This window comes from Microplitis mediator, chromosome 9 (genome assembly GCF_029852145.1).
Source record: "Microplitis mediator isolate UGA2020A chromosome 9, iyMicMedi2.1, whole genome shotgun sequence".
Lineage (NCBI taxonomy): Eukaryota > Metazoa > Arthropoda > Insecta > Hymenoptera > Braconidae > Microplitis > Microplitis mediator.
This window is the reverse complement of record NC_079977.1, coordinates 11,188,252-11,207,981: the sequence shown is the minus strand read 5'-3', so window position 1 is coordinate 11,207,981 and position 19,730 is coordinate 11,188,252. Positions and strand designations below refer to the sequence as shown.

Genomic DNA, 19,730 nt, shown 5'->3' with positions numbered 1-19,730 from the left:
GCAACAAGAGAAAAAGAAATTTCCAAAGAAAAAACTCTTTTGCCTTTTCTCATTCCTCCATTCCCTCACACGCATCCCGTGACCTCCGTTTCCGTTGCTCTTTTTCTAACTAGCCTCCCCTCCTTCTCCCCTCAACCTTTCCAGATCTTTAAGCCACTCTTCCCCTTGCCCATCCTCTCCTAACACTTCTTTCCTCATCTCCTGCCACATTCTCCTACCCCGAAACCCGAACATACCTCCCACACGTGTTCCCAAGTCTCTTCCTTATACCCACAAATCCTACATATCCTTGCTTCCTCTTTTCCCCAATACCTACCCCCATTCATCCCGTCCCCTAGCCTGAACCTTGCTACCCTTCTCCACCTCTCTTCCTTCCAGCCCCTCTTCAAGTACCCCGGAATCCCTATCCCCTTAACAAACTTATACTCCTTATTTCCCTTCGAATCCCTAATCTTTTCCCATCTATCCTGCCACTGATTTTTCCTATCTACTTCTATTAGCCTTTCCCCTCTCATTTCTCCCTTCTCCCATTTCTCCTCTACCTCTGTTAAGTCCCATCCTCTATTCTCATAATAGTCCCTCCTCTCCCTTTCCCACCCCTCTACTCCTTTTCCCGCTTTCACTCTTTTCCTCATTTCTAACCTACATCTTCGCACTAACTCTCCTCCTTTTCCTTCCTCTATTCTTTTTTCATACCCCGACGCTCTCATTCCTGCCCTTACCATCATCTCATCCCTGCTTAGCTCTTCTCTGACCATATATCCCGGAATCCTCCTCGACACCCCTAACACCCATCTCAAGTACCTTTCCTGCAATTTTTCCACCACCTCCCTTTTTTCACACCCCCAGATTTCCACTCCGTAACTCACCACCGACCACACTAATTTATCAAACAGCCATTCCCTTCTCCCCCAGTCATTCCTGAACTTTCTTTTTCCTATTCCCCAGATCTGTCCTAACACACTCGCTCCTTTCCTTACTCTCTCTCTCACATGTTCCTCTTGACTCCCATTTGCTTTCAAAACATACCCTAAATATACATACTTTCTCACTCCCTCTATCTCCTCTCCCATCCAGCGCCAACTAACTTTCCTATACCTACCCCCTCCTTTCCTACACCTCATGATTTTCGTCTTCCCTGTATTGACTTCTAACCCTTTTCCTTCTATGTATCTCTCCAGTGTCCTAATCATTCCCCTCATTTCCCCCTCCTCCTTTGCCATCAGGACCACGTCGTCCGCATACGCCAAACCATACACCTTTTTCCCACCTCCCAGCTCTACTCCTCACCATCTTCCCTTTTCTAACTCCTCATCCATATCCGACAGAAACAGCACAAACAAAAGGGGACTCAGCGGACATCCCTGCCTGACTCCCCTCTCCGTCCAAAATTTCTCTCCGCTCTCCTTTCCCACTCTCACCTTACTAACCGTCTCACTTAGCACTACCTTACACCTCCTCACCAGTCCTTCCCTAACCCCCCTTTTCCTCAAACATTCAAACAATTTCCTCCTATCCACCGAGTCGAACGCTGCCTTTAAGTCTACAAATAACAACATCAACTTCCCTTTATCATTCCTGACCTCCCTATTCATCAAATAATTTACCACATATATGTTGTCTATCGTTCCCATTCCTTTCCTAAACCCAGCTTGACTCGGTGGTAGCAACCCCTTTTCTTCTACCTCCTCTCTCAATCTCTTCTCTAGCACTCCTACATACACCTTATACCCCGTCTGAGTCAGCGTCACTCCCCTATACTCTTCCACTACTTTGCCCTCCCCCTTTTTCACTATTGGTATCACCACCCCCTCCCTCCAACCCTCTGGCCACCCTTCACCCCTCCACACTTTATTACATATTTCCCATAACGCTACCACTACTTCCTCCCCCCCATACCTCCACACTTCATTCGGTATACCACCCCCCCCCTTGCTTTCCTATCCCTCAAACCCTTTACTACTTCTCTAACCTCTTTCATCGTAATGCCTTCCTCCTTATCGCCAAAACTCTCTTCCCCCACTAACTCTCTGACTGACCTAGCCTCCACGCCCCCTAACAATCCCCTAAAATATCTATCCCATTCATTCATTCATATCTATACTATCATTTACTCCCTTTCTTTTCTTTCTACCCTTGTTGACTACCTCCCATACCTGACCCTCTGTCCTTATTGCTTTACACTTTTCCTCCCATCTCGACCTCTCCTCTTTCTTTTTGTCCTCACACAATTTTCTAAACTTCCTCTTTTCCTCTTTATATCTCCCGACCTCCACCTCCTTTTCCCTAACTAACTTCAGCTCCTCCCTTAATCTCCTTTTTGCCTCTCTGCATTCCTCATCCCACCAACCATTCACACTTCTTTTATCTTTCACTTTCATTGTTTCACCTATTCCCTCTCTGACCCTCTCACTTAAAGACACACACCCTTCTTCTACTCCCCTACCCCCCCCCCCTTCCCACCCCCTAAACTTTTCTTTAAAAATCTCTATCCCTCTCTCCGTCCATACCCCCCTTCCTCCTTCACCCCACTTACCCCTTTCCTTCCCTACTCTCCGCCTTTCTCCGTCGATCCATACCACAACCGGTAGATGGTCTGAATCGGCCCTTTCTAGCACCTCTAGCCTTTCCGCTCTTTCCTTTGTCGCTTCATTCATAACCACATAGTCTATAACCGACCTTCCCCTCTCGCCTATAAATGTCCAATTCCCCTCTTCACCCCCTTTTACCGACCCATTTAACATCCCCCACCCTCATTCATCTAGTAAGCTGCACAATCTCCTTCCATCCTTATTTACTACCTTATCTTTCGACCTTCTCCCCCCACCTGTCTCTTCCCCATTCACTCCGTACACAACGCCCCCCTCTTCCCCCGTCCTCGCATTAAAATCTCCCCCTATTATCACTTTCACCTCCACTCCATCCACCCACTTAGCTAACAAATCTAACTTCCTGTCTAGATCTCCATTAATATACACTCCTACTATCCACCACCATTCCATTCCTAATTTCACCTCTCTCTCCATCCATCCTTTTTCCTCAGATTTTCCAGCTCTACCTAATTCTAACCCCTCTTTTACCCCCATCACCAGTCCTCCTTTCGCTCTACCTCTTCCTTTACTCCCCACCGCCTCCTGTATCTCCCATTTATATCCTTTTTTATATCTGCCAGACACTCCTTTCCACCCTTTCTCATCCAGCCACGTTTCTGTCATCACTATCACATCCCACTCTTTTATCCCCATCCAGAAGTCTTCATCCTTATTTTTCAATCCCGCCACATTCCAGAAACCTACCTTGTAAAACACTTTTTCCCCCCTTTCTCCTTTCCCTCTCTCGCCTCCCTTCCTCCCCCACCTTTCTTTCCCTTATCCTTATTCGTTTCCCGCACTCGCTCCCCAAATCTCATTCACTTCATCCCATACCTTCAATTCCCCATTCACCCACATCTTCATGTAACCTACTTTCACCCTCTTTCCCTGCATTCTCTCCTTTTGTGCTTCTCTTTCAATCATCCACCTGGTTCTCCTCTCATCAACCGTTAAATCATCGTCAATTCTTTCTCGCTCCTCCTCCAATTTACTTTTTGCCTTCATAACTTCTTTCTTTTTCTCTATCCCTTCAAGTTCTACCCAAACTATTCCCCTTCCATCTCTATCTACACCTCCTACTTTTCTCATTTTTACCCTCCCTCCTACTACCCCCAGTTTTTCTCATATTCTATCTACCTCCTTCACATATCCCTCCCCCTCTCCTAATTTAACTCCTCTAATTACTATATTTTTCCTTCTTGTCTCTCTCTCTCTTTTGTCCATTTTCACTTCGAGCTCCCTGACTCTTCTTTCCTCAACCCCATTTCCCCTCCCCCCTCCACTTTCATTCTCCTCATCTCTTTCCCTCTTACCGCTGTCCCTACCCTCCTTCCTATCCTTTTCTAAGCTTTCTACCTTTTTTTCTAGTTCTTCTATCCTTTTTCCCATTTCCACCCTCTCCTCCTCCCACCACCTCCTCATCTCCTCTCTTTTCTTTCTAGCCTCCGATGCCAACTCCTCTAGTCTCGCCCCAATCTTCCCGCACTCCGACTTCATTATTCCTTCAACTATTTTTATCATCTCCTCCATTTTCAAATTCTTTTTTTCTTTCTCCGGTGTTCTAACGACTATCTTACTTCTTTTAAACACCTCCGCTTTTTCTTACTCCTTCGACAGCCTAACTTCCCCCTCTTGTTCCCTTTCTTTTCTCTTTCCTCTAAGCACTGCCTCTACTAGTTCCCCTTCACTTCCCCTTCTACTTATCTTTACTCTTTCTATAACCGGTCTTTTCCCACTTCCTTCATCACCCATACCCCTCCAACTTAGCTCTTCTCCTTACTCCCTACTTTACCCAATCCGACTGCACTAGACACTTTTACCGCTTACCTTTCTACCTTATCTTCTTCACTAACTCTCTACCTAACCCACCCCAATGTCTTCACCTAATAATTCTTGCTTTACACTCGTGCCGTCCCCCCTTTCCCACGCCTCCCTCAGCTTTACCTTTCTAACCTCACATTCTTTTTCCCTCACAAAAACACCCTACAAACCCTCACTTATCCTTTTCACCCCTTTCACTCTTATATTTCCCGGTACTCTAAAAAATTCCCTTTTTCTTACCGACTTTTTACCCTTTTCTTTTGTCCCACTCTTCGCCTAAATTCCCCAAAATTTTTGCCAACTACAAAAACCACTCCAACTCACTTTGTCACCGGAAACGGAAGTCATAACTTCGAAATCATATGGCATACCTCAATTCCTTGAAATTTATGTTGTAGCTTTAAATAAGTATCTTATTTGATATAATAATCATCGTTTTTTATTATTTATTAAATAATTTTAGGTTATGCCATATCATTTCGAAGTTATTAGAAATATCATATAAAATTATTTACACTACCGTAACGTTTTTTTAATTCAGTACTTTATTTTTTATGAAGTTCACCAAATTTTTGTATCTAAATGAGAAATCTACCTTTCCATTCCGGGTAAGGCCGGATGACTCTTTTTAGGTAGATTTTTTTAAAAATCTAGGTATTGTATTTGTCCTCATGGTCGATTTTTCAAGGAATTTTGTCACAACCTACCATAATTAGTTGAGTAGAGTTCGAAAATACCATTCGTTGAAAAATTTATATATGTATATATATATATATATATATATATATATATATATATATACTAATGGAAAAAATTAAAGGATCAAAAAAAAATTCAAAATTTTTAGGCGATTTTCAACAGGCTCTAACTTTGAGAGAAATGGTCGTACAAGAAAAAAAAAAGTAAATTGTAGCTCCAAGTATCTCCTTTGTGGATTAGAACTTAACAATTTTTTAGCGTCAGCAGTTTTTGAGTAATCTTAGAAAAACCAACGACAAAAAAATTTTAAAATTAAAAAAATTTTTTTTTTTTGGTCTCCGGGCGTGGAAAAAATTATTTTTGCTTAACTACTATGAGGATCGGATACCTTCATTATTCAGCTTTAATTTCATTTTTTATGGACCTTGATACGTCCACTTCTCGCCCAGATATCGGTCTTCAAATGGAAAAGGATCCTTTTGTCTTTGATTATCGATATCTCAGAAACCAATGATCGCACAGAAAGTTGATGGTGGGTTTTTAAAACTTAAATGAATTCCTTTCAACGATTAGCCATTGCTTTTTCGAAAAAAAAAATTTTTCCTATCGTCACATGAATTTAAAAATGCAACAAAAAAAGGGCTTTTTGTGGTTTTTTGGAAAATCAAGTGCTGAAACGAAAATATTGTGGAAATCGATAATGTTGGCTGTGCATTTTACAGTTCAATATGTCCACAAAAACCCTGCAGTGAGCCAGATTAATCCAACCAGCCGTTTTTTTGTTTCATGCAATCAAATTTTTAAAAAAATTAAAGAATCACGTTTTTTGCTCTGAAAAGCTCATAATCTTTAACAAGATGAAAACAAACGTTTTTTCGGAGCTTTGTCCACAATTTTATTGCAGACAGTGCTTAAATTTCCAAAAAAGAAAAAACTTTCTTTTCGAAACAAAATTTAAAAAAAAAAAATTTTTTTTGGAGTAACTTTAGGAAATTTACAAAACCAACACCCAATAATTTTTAACACGTTTACGTCGCTGCATTCCGTGATTTTACTGACCTCTCAGTCATTGAATTCAAAAAAAATTTTTTTTTTTTGAAATTTTTGTTTCGAAAAAAAAGTTTTTTCTTTTTTGAAAATTTCAGCACTAAAATTGTGAACAAAGCTCCGAAAAAATGTTTGTTTTCATCTTGTTAAAGATTATGAGCTTTTCAGAGCAAAAAACGTGATCCTTTAATTTTTTTTAAAATTTGATCGCATGAAACAAAAAAACGGCTGGTTGGATTAATCTGGCTCACTGCAGAGTTTTTGTGGACATATTGAACTGTAAAATGCACAGCCAACATTATCGATTTCCACAATATTTTCGTTTCAGCGCTTGATTTTCCAAAAAACCACACAAAGCCCTTTTTTTGTTGCATTTTTAAATTTATGTGACGATAGGAAAAAATTTTTTTTCGAAAAAGCAATGGCTAATCGTTGAAAGGAATTTATTCAAGTTTTTAAAACCCACCATCAACTTTCTGTGCGATCATTGGTTTCTGAGATATCGATAATCAAAGACAAAAGGATCCTTTTCCATTTGAAGACCGATATCTGGGCGAGAAGTGGACGTATCAAGGTCCATAAAAAATGAAATTAAAGCTGAATAATGAAGGTATCCGATCCTCATAGTAGTTAAGCAAAAATAATTTTTTCCACGCCCGGAGACCAAAAAAAAAAAATTTTTTTAATTTTAAAATTTTTTTGTCGTTGGTTTTTCTAAGATTACTCAAAAACTGCTGACGCTAAAAAATTGTTAAGTTCTAATCCACAAAGGAGATACTTGGAGCTACAATTTACTTTTTTTTTTCTTGTACGACCATTTCTCTCAAAGTTAGAGCCTGTTGAAAATCGCCTAAAAATTTTGAATTTTTTTTTGATCCTTTAATTTTTTTCATTAGTGTATGTAATAGAACCAAGTTTTGAGAACACGATTGCGCCTAGAATCCTTATCGGATCCTAATGAAATTTTTTACACTTATTCTATGGGCGATTACCACGGTTAAGTTCGAAGATGGGCTAAATCGTTCGATTAGTTTAGAAGATATGGCTGTTTCAAATTCCCACGATTTTTCAAAAAAAAAAAAATTTTATCCACATTTAAGTTCATATAACTTTAAAACTAAAACTCATAGATAATTTCCGTGAAAAGTATTTGAAAGCTTGTCTAATAAGCTTTAATTTGTGACCTTAAACTTGATGTTTTGACCATTTCTTTAAATAATTTGATAGCCTTGAAAATTTTAATGGAATCAAAAAATGTTGAAAATATGGTTTTCATTCAACATCATTTATGCATTTCCCATTATAATCAAATTTCGTCAATTGTATTTTATTGTGCACAATATAACCTGTAAATTTCACAGCTATTTTATATTTTTAAAGTATTTCTTTTATTACTTATGATGTATCAAATGTACCTCTACGACGTATGATTATAACTGGTCTTGTCATTACGATAGCACCTACAGTTCTTATCGGATCTTAATGAAATTTTCCACACTTATTTTATAGGCGATTATCTTGATCAAGTTCAAAGATGGGCTGAATCGTTCGGATAGTTGTGAAGTTATGGCTGTTTGAAATTTCCACGAATTTTCGAAAAAATCAGTTTTTATTCACTGTTGAAGTTCATATAACATTAAAACTAAAACTGATAGACAATTCCAGTAAAAAGTATTTGAAAGCTTGTCTAATAAGCTTTAATTAAAGACCTTAAACTTCATGTTTTGACCATTTTTTCCAATCATTTGATAGCCTTAAAAATTTGAATGGAATCAAAAAATGTTGAAAATGTGGTTTTCATTTCACATAACTCATGCATTTCCCATTATAATACAATTTTGTCAGTTGTATTATAGTGTGAAGAAAATAACCTGTAAATTTCACTGCTATTTTATATTTTAAAAGTATTTGTTTTTATTATTTATGCTGTTTCAATCGTACCTGTACGTCCTATAATTATCACTGATCTTGCCATCGTAATAGTAATTACAATTATGATCTCATACGAATTAAAATTTCTATACTTTGTTTACGTGAAGGTTAGTTTAGTACATTACCTATATAATGTTTTGTCAAATCAACTATCTGAAGTTCTCTATCGAAAATAGTCGTTGTCTTTTTTTACTCGCACTCTTAGAAAACGAGCCTAATTTCATATCATGACTATATACTAACATGTATCACAAGATATGTATGTATGAAACTTTTTATATAGATTAATTGGAAAATCTACCTTCCATTTCGGATGCCGAATGGCCTTTTTTTATATTTAAATTTAACGTATTAAATTAATTTACCACAACCTTCCTGATAAGTTTAGGTATAAGATTTCTCTCTTCTAATGTTAATACTGTGTGGTCCAGTACGGGGCTTATCCTCGTACTGATCGCTTATCCTGAGGTACTGAGTTCAGCTAGACAGGTTTGCAAAACACCTCAAGTTTTGCACATGTGTGGGACACTTATTACATTGAGACCACAATTCAATTTAATGTAATAAGTGCACCCATTACACATTAAAATGAAAATAATTAGAAAACGGAAATGTCTCACGGCTTCGTAGATCGCCTGTAGTTCTCGATAATAAGTCGACAATTTTTGGATCAACGGCTGTATTTTCCGGCCAAAGGAAGCCAGCGCCTACCAGCCATTATTTACGCGTTGCTGGAGGATAGCACCGATCCCGATTTCCGATGCATCGGTAAAACTGCCTAATCCACGTCGGTTCTTGGATACACGAGGAGTGTTGCATCAGCGAGAGATTGTTCAGCGGCATCAAAGGCGTTTTGTAAATTAGCTGTCCAGTTGACAGGATGCGATCCTTTGACTTTCGGTTCTTCCAGTACTTCATTTAGCGGTGCTAAAATTTCTGCAGCGTTCTTAATGAATTTTCTGTAGAAATCAATTGTGCCGAGGAATCGACGAAGTGCTTTAACGGTTTTAGGAGGCTGGAGATTAACGATAGCCTCAACTTTTTCCGGCAATGGTTTAATGCCGTGTTCGTTGGTTAAATAACCGCGGAATTTAGCTTCAGTTTTGCCTAGCTGGCACTTCGGAACGTTTATCACTAGTCCGTCATCACGAAGTCGTTGAAATAATATCTTGAGGTGTTTTAGATGCTACTCTTCGTCTTTGGTTGCGACTAGTATATCGTCGATGTATGGAAAATCGAAATCCAGATCACGGGTGATTTCGTCGATGAATCTCTGAAACGTCTGGGCTGCATTTTTGAGTGCAAAAGTCTTGTTTAAAAACTCGAATAAGCCAAACGGAGTGATAATAGCTGTTTTCTCGACATCTGCTGGAGCTACTCGAAGTTGGAGGAAAGCTTTGGTAAAATCGACAACACAGAAGATTCGTTTACCATGTAAATACGCGGCAAAATCATCCATATATCGAAGCGCATATTTATTGATAAGAGTACGGTCGTTTAATAGGCGATAATCGCCACATGGTCTTCATCCACCGTCCTTTTTCTAGACCATGTGTAATGGCGAAGACTAAGCACTCTGCGATGGCCGACGAATGCCTTGATCAATCAGTTTACGGAACTCCTCTTCAGCAATTTTTAATTTGTCAGGCGATAAGCGACGAGCTTTGTTAGAAAAAAGTGGGACCAGGTGTTGTACGAATATGTTACACCGTTGAATGTTTTCTTTTCTTATTGTCGGACGGATCAAGTCGTGATATATCGGCGAACTCAAGTAGCAGTTTCATATAAACCGAATCACCATCCACAACCTTGATTTTGTCCAATGCTGTTGTTGCGTGAAAATTACCGGACGATGTCAAACCTGTAATGCTGTCGCGTAAGCATTTGCGTTTGAGGTTGACAAGCAAGTCATAATGACTCAAACAATCAGCCCCAAGTATCAGCTTGGTGACATCGGCAACAATAAAATTCCACGTGGAACCTCGACGCAGTCCGAAATTCATTGTTTGTAATGATAAACCATAGGTTTCGGTAATCGTGCCGTTTTCGGCATAAAGCTGATAACCTATGGGAGTTGTTTGCGATTTCATCGAGCCGCGAGGAAAAACTGATAAATCAGAGCCATTGTCCACGAGAAACTCGGTCCCAGTGACTCGGTCTTTAATAAATAATCAGCGTGAAATCGATTGAGAATCACTCTCCACCGCTAGTAATTCTCGTTAGCATTTCCCTGCCATTTACAGCCGGGCGCGCATAATCGGGCATTTTTATCGTGCTTCTAATGGTACCAGCAGTACTCGAATTTTTTAACTATCCGGGGACAATGGTGTCGGTATGCTATGGATCGTGTATTTGGAAGTTGCTCCTGAGCAAGCATTTCGCTATACTCGGCATTCAACAGTGCAAGTTGCTTACGCAAAGCAGCGATTTCCTCTGAGACGGACGCGTACATTTTGAAATATGAAATACAAAAATAATATTTCAAATAATAATATCACCTGCACTTAAAATTATTTTATTTAATTTTATTACGTATCCAGCGATAACTTGCCACTAAGGAATGTTCGGCTGACTCTCTGGCTTAATCCTTGAAACTATTTCCGATGACGTAGCTACCGGAAAACTTAACGCGACACTGCAGGAAATAGGCAATTTTATTTTCAGCGCGCAAATACTTTTATCACTATTCGATTTGCACTAAAGGTCTCTCGAATTAACACTGATGCGGCATAACGTCCGTAAGATGCCCAGCAACGCACCAGCGGTAATAAAAGATAAAAACCGCATAACGATAAAATAATTCACTGCACTAATTAACTTATAATAAATTCACACAACAATAACTGTGAATAAAAATCACGGTCTCACCGATTAATCGGCAACGCGACAAAATATTCGCGGCAAAAATTATGCGAGAACTTACAAAATTTTATAAACTGTGTAATACTCGTGTTTGACGCTTCTCTACAAATGAGATCACGTCGGGGTCGCCAATTTAGTGGTTGAGGTAATAAAATAAATAATTAAAACCAACTAAATAAATTAAACAAATGATTCATTCGAATAACGAAAGTAACACAGTAATTGTAAGTATACAGTAAAGAAAAATGCTTGGATGCACGTATGCAGTCCAGCGGTCTATTGCTTATTGTCTCCACGAATGAGTTAGTGCGGATAAATGAAAAATCGATGTTCGACGTAAACTGCCAAAAATTATCGATCGCTTCAGCTAGTAGCAACGCTACATATATAAATATATACAGGGTGATCCAGAATTACTTTCACAGCGAGAAAATTTAGATAGAGGAGGTGATTCTGTGCATGAAGTTCATTTGCCACTTTTGAAAATTTTGAGTAGTTTTTGAGTTATTCAACATTTTAATTGACCAATTATATGTGAGAACTGGAATTTAAAAAAAATTAAAAAGGATAAATATTAAGTTTGGCAACGACGCAATTATTAACTTCAAGTCATACATAAATTTTTTATTCCAAAAAGTTCGAATTCTGCAAAAGTTTGAAGAACGAAAACAAAACACGCAATCGCAACCTCAAATGGACTCTTATCATACATTTTTTAAATTTACTTACTGAGAATTGTGAATAATAATTATGCTTTCATTATTACTGTTACGTCCCAGCCTGTATGGCAGATGACGTAAGCTTTTACTTCCTTAATTACCGACCTGAAATCGAACTAATTATATCGAATATCGATAATCTAGTAATTCTAATAATATTTAATTAATCATATAAAATAATATAATATAATAATAGAATAATATTATTTAAGACATTTGAACGTGAAGGATATGAGTAATAGTTGATAAACTTATTTTTTTATATTTTATCAAATATAAATAAGCGCTGACGCCTCGAGTTAATCCTCGAGACGTGCAGCTGCACAAATATCTATTTTGTTTAATATAGCTTTTGTTAATAGATAAGTGACTCATTTGTTAGTAACAAGAGTGGAAAGATCGTGAGAACTAAGCATTTTCAATAAATATTAGAACGGATCATTCGAGAACATGCGTTATCTCGAATGTCCCCTCCATATGACTCGATGCGCGGGTCTGATGCCCAAACGTATTGATAAGAGTTACTCTAGTTTTTCTCGATGAAGAGAAGTCAGTCTGAAATATAGAATCATAGAGAGCAGTCAGGCTCAATATCGAAACCTCAACTTCGTTCTCACATTCTCAAAGCTATTGTTAAGAATAACTTAACAATATTATAATACCAGAATTGTACATTTCACAAATTCTCCAACTATCACTTTAATCATTGAATAAAACAGATCCAGACAATATATTTAATAACATATAAATATAACCAGTTTATTTCAACCACCAAATGGTGGCTGTTCAACCCATAATTAATTATTATTTATAATTATATGTAAGTTTTCATCACGTCGAATTTAAATCGACCGCTCAACTACGCCAGCGCCAAAACATCAACCAGGACGTAACAATTACAGTCAGGACCACGGACAATTAAAGCACAATTATGTTTTTGGGGCCTTCCACGCTAAATCGATCACTTTTGAAACAAACCCTTTCTGATTTCACAGATTTTTTTTTTTTTTTTTTATCTCACTAAAGGGGTTTCTCATAATTAATTAAAATTATTTTATCCAATCAAAAAAAAAAAGTTACGAATTTTTGAAAAAAATTTTTCTTTTATTTTCAAAATTCCATTACTTTGGCAAAAATAGACTTATCGGGACGTGTTTTTTTTTTACATTTTGTCTTAATCATTGTCTATTTTCAGTCTTGGAATTTAAATTACTGTCAGTCCTAAATTTCGTCTTATTTGCAGTGGTAATTTTTTTTTACTTTATATCTTGAATTTTGTAATACTTTTTGTCTTGAATTTTGTCTTGAATTTCAGTGGTGAATTTTCTTCACTTTCTTGTCTTGAATTTTGTTTTACTGGTTTTCTTAAATGTCTTACTTTTTGTCTTGAATTTGCCTTGAATGTTGTCTTACTTTTTGTCTTGAATTGCGTCTTACTTTTAGTCTTGAATCTTGTCTTACTTATTGTCTTGAATTTCGTCTTACTTTTTGTCTTGAATTCCGTGTTACTTTTTGTCTTGAATGTTGTCTTACTTTTTGTCTTGAATTTGGTCTTATTTTAAGTTGTGGTTTTATCTTATTTCTGGTCTTGAAATTTGTCTTATTCTCAACCTTGAATTTTGTCTTTGATTTTGACTTCTTATGAGGCTTCAATTTTGAAAATAGAAGAAAAATTTTTTTCAAAAATTCGTAACTTTTTTTTTTTTAATTGGGTAAGATAATTTTAATTAATTATGAGAAACGCCTTTAGTGAGATAGAAAATAAAAAAAAATAATCTGTGAAATCAGAAAAGGTTTGTTTCAGAAGTGATCGATTTAGCGTGGAATGCCCGAAAAACATAATTGTGCTTTAATTGTCCGTGGTCCTGACTGTAATGATGAAAGCTTAATTATTATTTACAATTCTCAGTAAGTAAATTTAAAAAATGTATGATAAGAGTCCATTTGAGGTTACGATTGCGTGTTTTGTTTTCGATCTTCAAACTTTTGCAGAATTCGAACTTTTAGAAATAAAAAATTTATGTATGACTTGAAGTTAATAATTGCGTCGTTGCCAAACTTATTATTTATCCTTTTTTACTTTTTTTAAATTCCAGTTCTCACATATAATTGGTCAATTAAAATGTTGAATAACTCAAAAACTAATCAAAATTTTCAAAAGTGGCAAAGGAATTTTATGCACAGAATCACCTCCTCTATCTAAATTTTCTCGCTGTGAAAGTAATTCTGGATCACCCTGTATATTGTGACATTATACATTTCATTTTATAATTCGACACCAACACGTGGTCGCTTTATTTGTTTAACTCTTACATTATTATTACATAATGTAAGGTTATATTTATTTTGATAGCTGCCGTATTTTGACTTGGGCGATCGCTGTTTTTGAATAACTTTTTGACCAATTTTTCCTGCGTATGTTAGTAATTCCATCGTTCAGTTGGCAGCTTGGAACGAGAAAGATCCGAGACTCGAAATATTGATAATAATAATAAATAGTAAGTTAGTTAGTTTAAGTTAATGCCATTAATTTAAGATTTAGGTACTCGTTTGCTGGTTACCAGAGCCCAAGAGAATCTGACGACACCAACTCACATGCTTAACCCGACGACAACAGCCGAAAATAGCGGAGGGACGGATTTTGTGTGATTACTGCCAGCGGAAATTTCTGAAGTTGACATCGTCCAGCGAGTTAGCCTGCAGGACGACCAAAACATCCGAACGAATAGGCCAATGTCCACGAACAGTCGTAGCAAGAGTTTATATGGCAAATAGTATACTTACACGACTTATGGACTACTAAAACCGGATTGACATTAAGTACCCGAGAAGCATTTGCATCGACCGTCCGCAATGGGCCATAGTAGCCCAGCTCAAGACGCTACCAACCCGCTGCCAAGAGGGAGATCCCGGAACTAAAGTCGAGAGTGCGGGAACGAAAACAGATGACGCCATTCTGGATCGTACCTCGTTGTTACTGCCACGTGTTTTATACAATCGAGATCATTAAAATTAATTACTGCGTAAATACGTTTCTGGAAATGACGAAATAGTTGATAATTTAGTATTCCGAATTTCTGGTGCTTCATTCGGTATTCACCGACTAATAAACAGTAAGTATTCAATTAATAAATTATAAATCAACGTGAAAAATCCGTGCAGAGGGTTTCTCGTACGGCACCGATATCAGTAATAAACTTTACACGTGCGGATATATATGATTAATTGACACTTGGTCAATCAATTGATCATCACCGACGCCGACTAGTGATCGAGCAAGCTAAATACGTCAATCAAGTAGCTGTTTGGGTCATCCGGGACCTGTTGAAATTTTGAGACGCCGATCCCGGCCTGCCATTTGGATTCCAATCGACCACGTGGAGACGAAGATCAGTGGACTTCAAGAACATCGACCGGTGAGCGAGTCTAAGAAATTTATTTCGAGGAATAACTCGATTTCACACCAGATTCGTTTGTTGTTGTTGTTTCTTAAATACATACATTGATTGTTGTTAAGTGAGATTATTGCGATTTGACAACTCGAGTTATTCCACTGGTACGATGTTGACTTAGGTATCAAAATTAAGACCTGACATTAATGTGATACGTTGTGATTTTGACATTGATTTGTTATTTATTTTATTTTAGTTTATTATTGTGTTAATTTTTTTTAATTATTATTTCTCTATTATTCGCTACTGCGTATTTCGAGTCTCGTTATTCGTGTTATTATTATTACCGAATCAGGGTTATTATTATTAATATTATTAGTATTATTTTTTTTTTTTTTGGAAAGATAACCTTTCGACAATAACTGTATTTGCGAACACCAACGGTTGCGGATGTCAAGTGCATTGTCATCACGTTGCCTTCAAGTTGCGATACAGGGTAATAACCTGGGTTTTTTTTGGTTTACATTAATTAACTCGAGTCATAATTGTTATTATTATTTTATTTTGTTATTATTTAAAATCATACCGATTCAATAAACAATTACTTTTTGGTTGTCCAATTTTAAGTCGAGTCCGGTGCCGAAGCCGGTGTGTAGATATTTGAAGCGGGTTGTCTCGTTGGTCCGTACGACTATGAAATATTACTTTGTTTTTTTTGTTGAATAAATTGATTTTTAGTATTTCAAAAATATCGACAATTTACTTAACGTAGTTCAAGTGCCTATCCTACTCCCGATCCGCCACCCTGAGCCGACGAAAACGACGATCGAGAACTTCGGTGAGTAAAATCACCTGACGCCCAAAACCGCAGAAACCGATCAGGTAAGCCAAATAGTTGTGAGGGGAATAGTTCGCCTGACGGATTCCAGGCGAATTGAATAACCGGTCACAATATATACATTAGGGTGATCCAAAAAATAACAAATTTTTTTTTTCTCGGAAATAGGTTTAAAAGTTTCAGTTCGATAGAAAAAGGCGTCTGTGTAAATTAGAGCTCTCAATATTAACATTAAAAGGTTCCTCATTGCACTTTTCTATTTTCCATAAGAATAACACGGAAAAAATTTTTTTACCTCTTCTGATTTTTATAAGTAGCTAACGATGCGTCATAGGAATAATTGACAGGCATATTTTTGTAGGTAATTGAATGCTCTACAAAAAAAAAGTTTCTTATCATTTTTTTAAAAATCTATTTGTTCAAAAGTTATTTGAGGTTGGAGTCAAATTCATAGTAAATTTTGAGATCTTTTTACTTTTCCAGCGAAACTATCGTACCTATTGAAAAATATCATTGGACCTTTTTTGTAGACAATTTTATTCCCTGGAGGTTATTAACTGTGATGTTTTTTCAAATTCCGCATTGTTTTCTAGTTATTTTCATTTTAATGTCATGCTCGTAAAAAAATAGTCTTCTGATCGATTTTAAGAGCTTGACATTAAAATAAAAATAACTAGAAAACAATGCGGAATTCGAAAAAACTTTATTTATAATAACTTCTAGGCAATGAAATTGTCTACAAAAAAAGTCCCATGATATTTCATAATAGGTCTGATAGTTTCGCCGAAAAAATAAAAATATCTCAAAATTTAATATGAATTTGACTTCAACCTCAAATAACTATTGAACAAATAGATTTATCGAAATATGATAGGAAACTTATTTTGTAAAGCATTCAATTACCTACAAATATTAGCCTGCTAATTATTCATATGTCACATCGTTAGCTACTTATAAAAATCGAAAGACGTGAAAAAATTTTTTTCCGTGTTATTCTTATGGAAAATAGAAAAGTGCGATGAGAAACCTCTTAATGTTAATATTGAGAGCTCTAATTATCACAGGTGTCTTTTTTTATATAAATGAAACTTTTGAACCTGTTTCCGAGAAAAAAAAAATTTCTCATTTTTTGGATCACCCCAGTATATATATTTACATGTAAGACCTCGATGAACTGATTTCCCAGATAGTAAAATGACGTCTTGATGGGTTCTAAATGAATTCCTATTTATGATTTAGACGTCTCATCAATATCTTAAAGACGTCTTTAAGAAGTTCTCAAGATGTTGAATGAGCCGGCTAGCGAACTCAATAACAAGTCTTTATAAAGAGTTCTCAAAGGGTTCTGACTTCACAAATAAGACCAGTATGAATTACCATGGCATCTTTGAGGAGCTCCTAATTTTGACTTCATATACAAGTTTAAAAAACGATACATTTAGTCGTCACAAAACTGACGTTTTATTTATGGAGTCTTCAAGAACTCTCAATTAAGAGTTCTGAAAAATGATACTCTTAAGAAGTTATTATAAGACATTCAGAGGACGCCTTCAAAAAGACGTTGGAAAGCAGTCATTCCGATTGAATGCTATCTGGGTTCTGATTAAAGTGATAATAAAGATAGCTCCTTCTTAAGTTGAAAATAATATCCCTTCATAAAAAAACTTAGATGCAATAAACAAATTCAAGCCAGACGAGATAGTAAAAACATATGTTTAAACGCTTACTTGATCTTGAACATACTGACAAATTACTCAAATATAACTTACAGAAAAAGTTCAAATCAACTGAAGGTCCGAGTTGGTGAATGGGATACTCAAACGAAGAATGAACCATTTCCTCATCAAGATCGAGATGTTATTAAAGTTATTATTCATCCAAACTTCCATTCAGGATCGCTGCGGAATGATTTTGCAATACTAATTCTTTCTGAACCTGTGCAATTTGCTGAGAATGTTAATGTCATATGTTTACCAAAAAAGGACGATATTTTTGATGGCGCTCGATGTTTTGCCAGTGGTTGGGGCAAAGACACCTTCGGTAAGAATAAACTAAATACAATTAAAATCTTTTTTACCGAAAGTGACAAATCAGTATCAATAGTAATTACTCAAATTAAAGCACCTCCGATCTTGAAAAAATTAAATTATTTCTCAACCCTTCAGATTTGGGAGTCTTAAAACGTTTTAGTGTGTCCAGTAGTGATTGTGAGAGTAGTAGTAATGATGTGTGTACCTCTTCAATTATTGTAACTCCATATCGTGTACAATGACAACTCCATAGTTAGGATTGTTTGCATAGCTTAGTTTAAAATAGAAAGAAAACCATTGCTCTTCTCATATTACGCCCCTGCCGTAGGTTATACATGCTCTCTCTACTTCCACAAGGACTCGCCTGAACAAGAAATGAGGTCCTGAGGTTAAGTCGAAGGTCTAAGCCAAATAAATAAAGATCTCTTTTTTATTCTACACTTGTCTAAAAAATTAAAGGAAATAGGTTGAGTCAAAATTTTTTGGTTTGGTTTTTTTTAAGTCTACGGGGCCAGGAAATTTTTTTTCGAGAAAATCAATTCATGGCTCGTTTAAGATATTTATTCAGCTACAATTTGTTTTTTTTTGTTTCTTTGTACGATAATTTGCTGCTGCGATATCAGCCTTCAAATGAAAAAGGGTCTTTTTGTCTTTGATTATCGATATCTCAGCAACTAATGGTCGCACAGTAATTTGAAGGGCAGTTTGAGAAACTTGAATTTATTCCTTACAAGCTCCAATTTCGATTTTAGAAAAAAAAATTTTTTTTCATCCTTAATATCAATTTGAATAACCCACAAAAAATGGCCATTTTCTGGTTTTTTAGTCAACTCATCACTACTCTGCATATATTAGTGGAAAGGTTAATGTTGCCAGGTGACTGTATAGCTTAATGTACCAAAATACGAGATAAAACAAGAATGTTTTTACTTTTTTTTTGTTTTACTCAGGTTTTAATTTTTTTTTTTCGTTTTTCGGAAAATTTTTTTTTCTTTACCTTACATTTACTGAATAACTCTCCCAAAAATGCAAAAAAAAAATTAATTTTTTCACTTTGAAGATAATTACACAATGTAAGAAACAAAACTTGTTCTTTTGATTGTTTTGTATAATTTTGAGCTATCGGCCCGGACAAACGGTTCGATGAATCAATCTGAAAATTCCCAGGGTTTTTGAAAGTACATTAAGCTATATAATCACCGGGCAATATTAACCCTTGCATCAATATTGACAAAGTAGCGATGAGCTTACTAGAAAACCAGAAAATGGCCATTTATAAAAAATTTATAAACAAATGGCAAGAAAAAATTTGAAAAGTCATCATAAAATGCTCGACAAGAATATGAAAGAGGAATAACTTAAAATTAAAAAAAAAATTATTTAACATACATTGTTTTAATTTTTTTGTTAGTTCGAAATTAATAATTGATGAAATTGAAATATTGTATAAACTTTCATACTGTCATCTTGTTAAGTATGTTTATAACAAAGGCTCGAAGAAACAAAAAATTTATAGATTTATTATTTCAACTTTTATACCGCCTTTTATGAAAACACAAACCCGTAAAAAAATGTTGATTAACAATTGAATAACTTTTTGAAAAATAGTGATACAACTTTTACTACCGCGAAATCAGATCCTTTAAAGTGTCTAGATGACACCAGAATGTTCTAAAATTTTTTAATTGATATTTAATTGCAAAAAAAATTATCTTAAAACTACGCTCACTAGAGTGGCGGCGGGTGCATGCCGAAACTGCAGCGCAAAAGCTGATTTTCAATGTTCCATTAAAATTATC

The 19,730-nt window shown here is 36.0% G+C and overlaps 1 protein-coding gene across 3 annotated transcripts in view; it reads left to right on the top strand.

The window, feature by feature from the left end:
• The window catches only part of LOC130674949 (phenoloxidase-activating factor 2-like), a 318,231-nt gene that overhangs the window by 161,278 nt on the left and 137,223 nt on the right, over positions 1-19,730 (top strand). For all 3 annotated transcript variants that reach the window (XM_057480397.1, XM_057480395.1, XM_057480396.1), the window contains one exon: positions 17,673-17,941. In XM_057480397.1, coding sequence (XP_057336380.1) covers positions 17,673-17,941 — 269 coding nt within the window. The remainder of the gene's footprint in view (positions 1-17,672; positions 17,942-19,730) is intronic.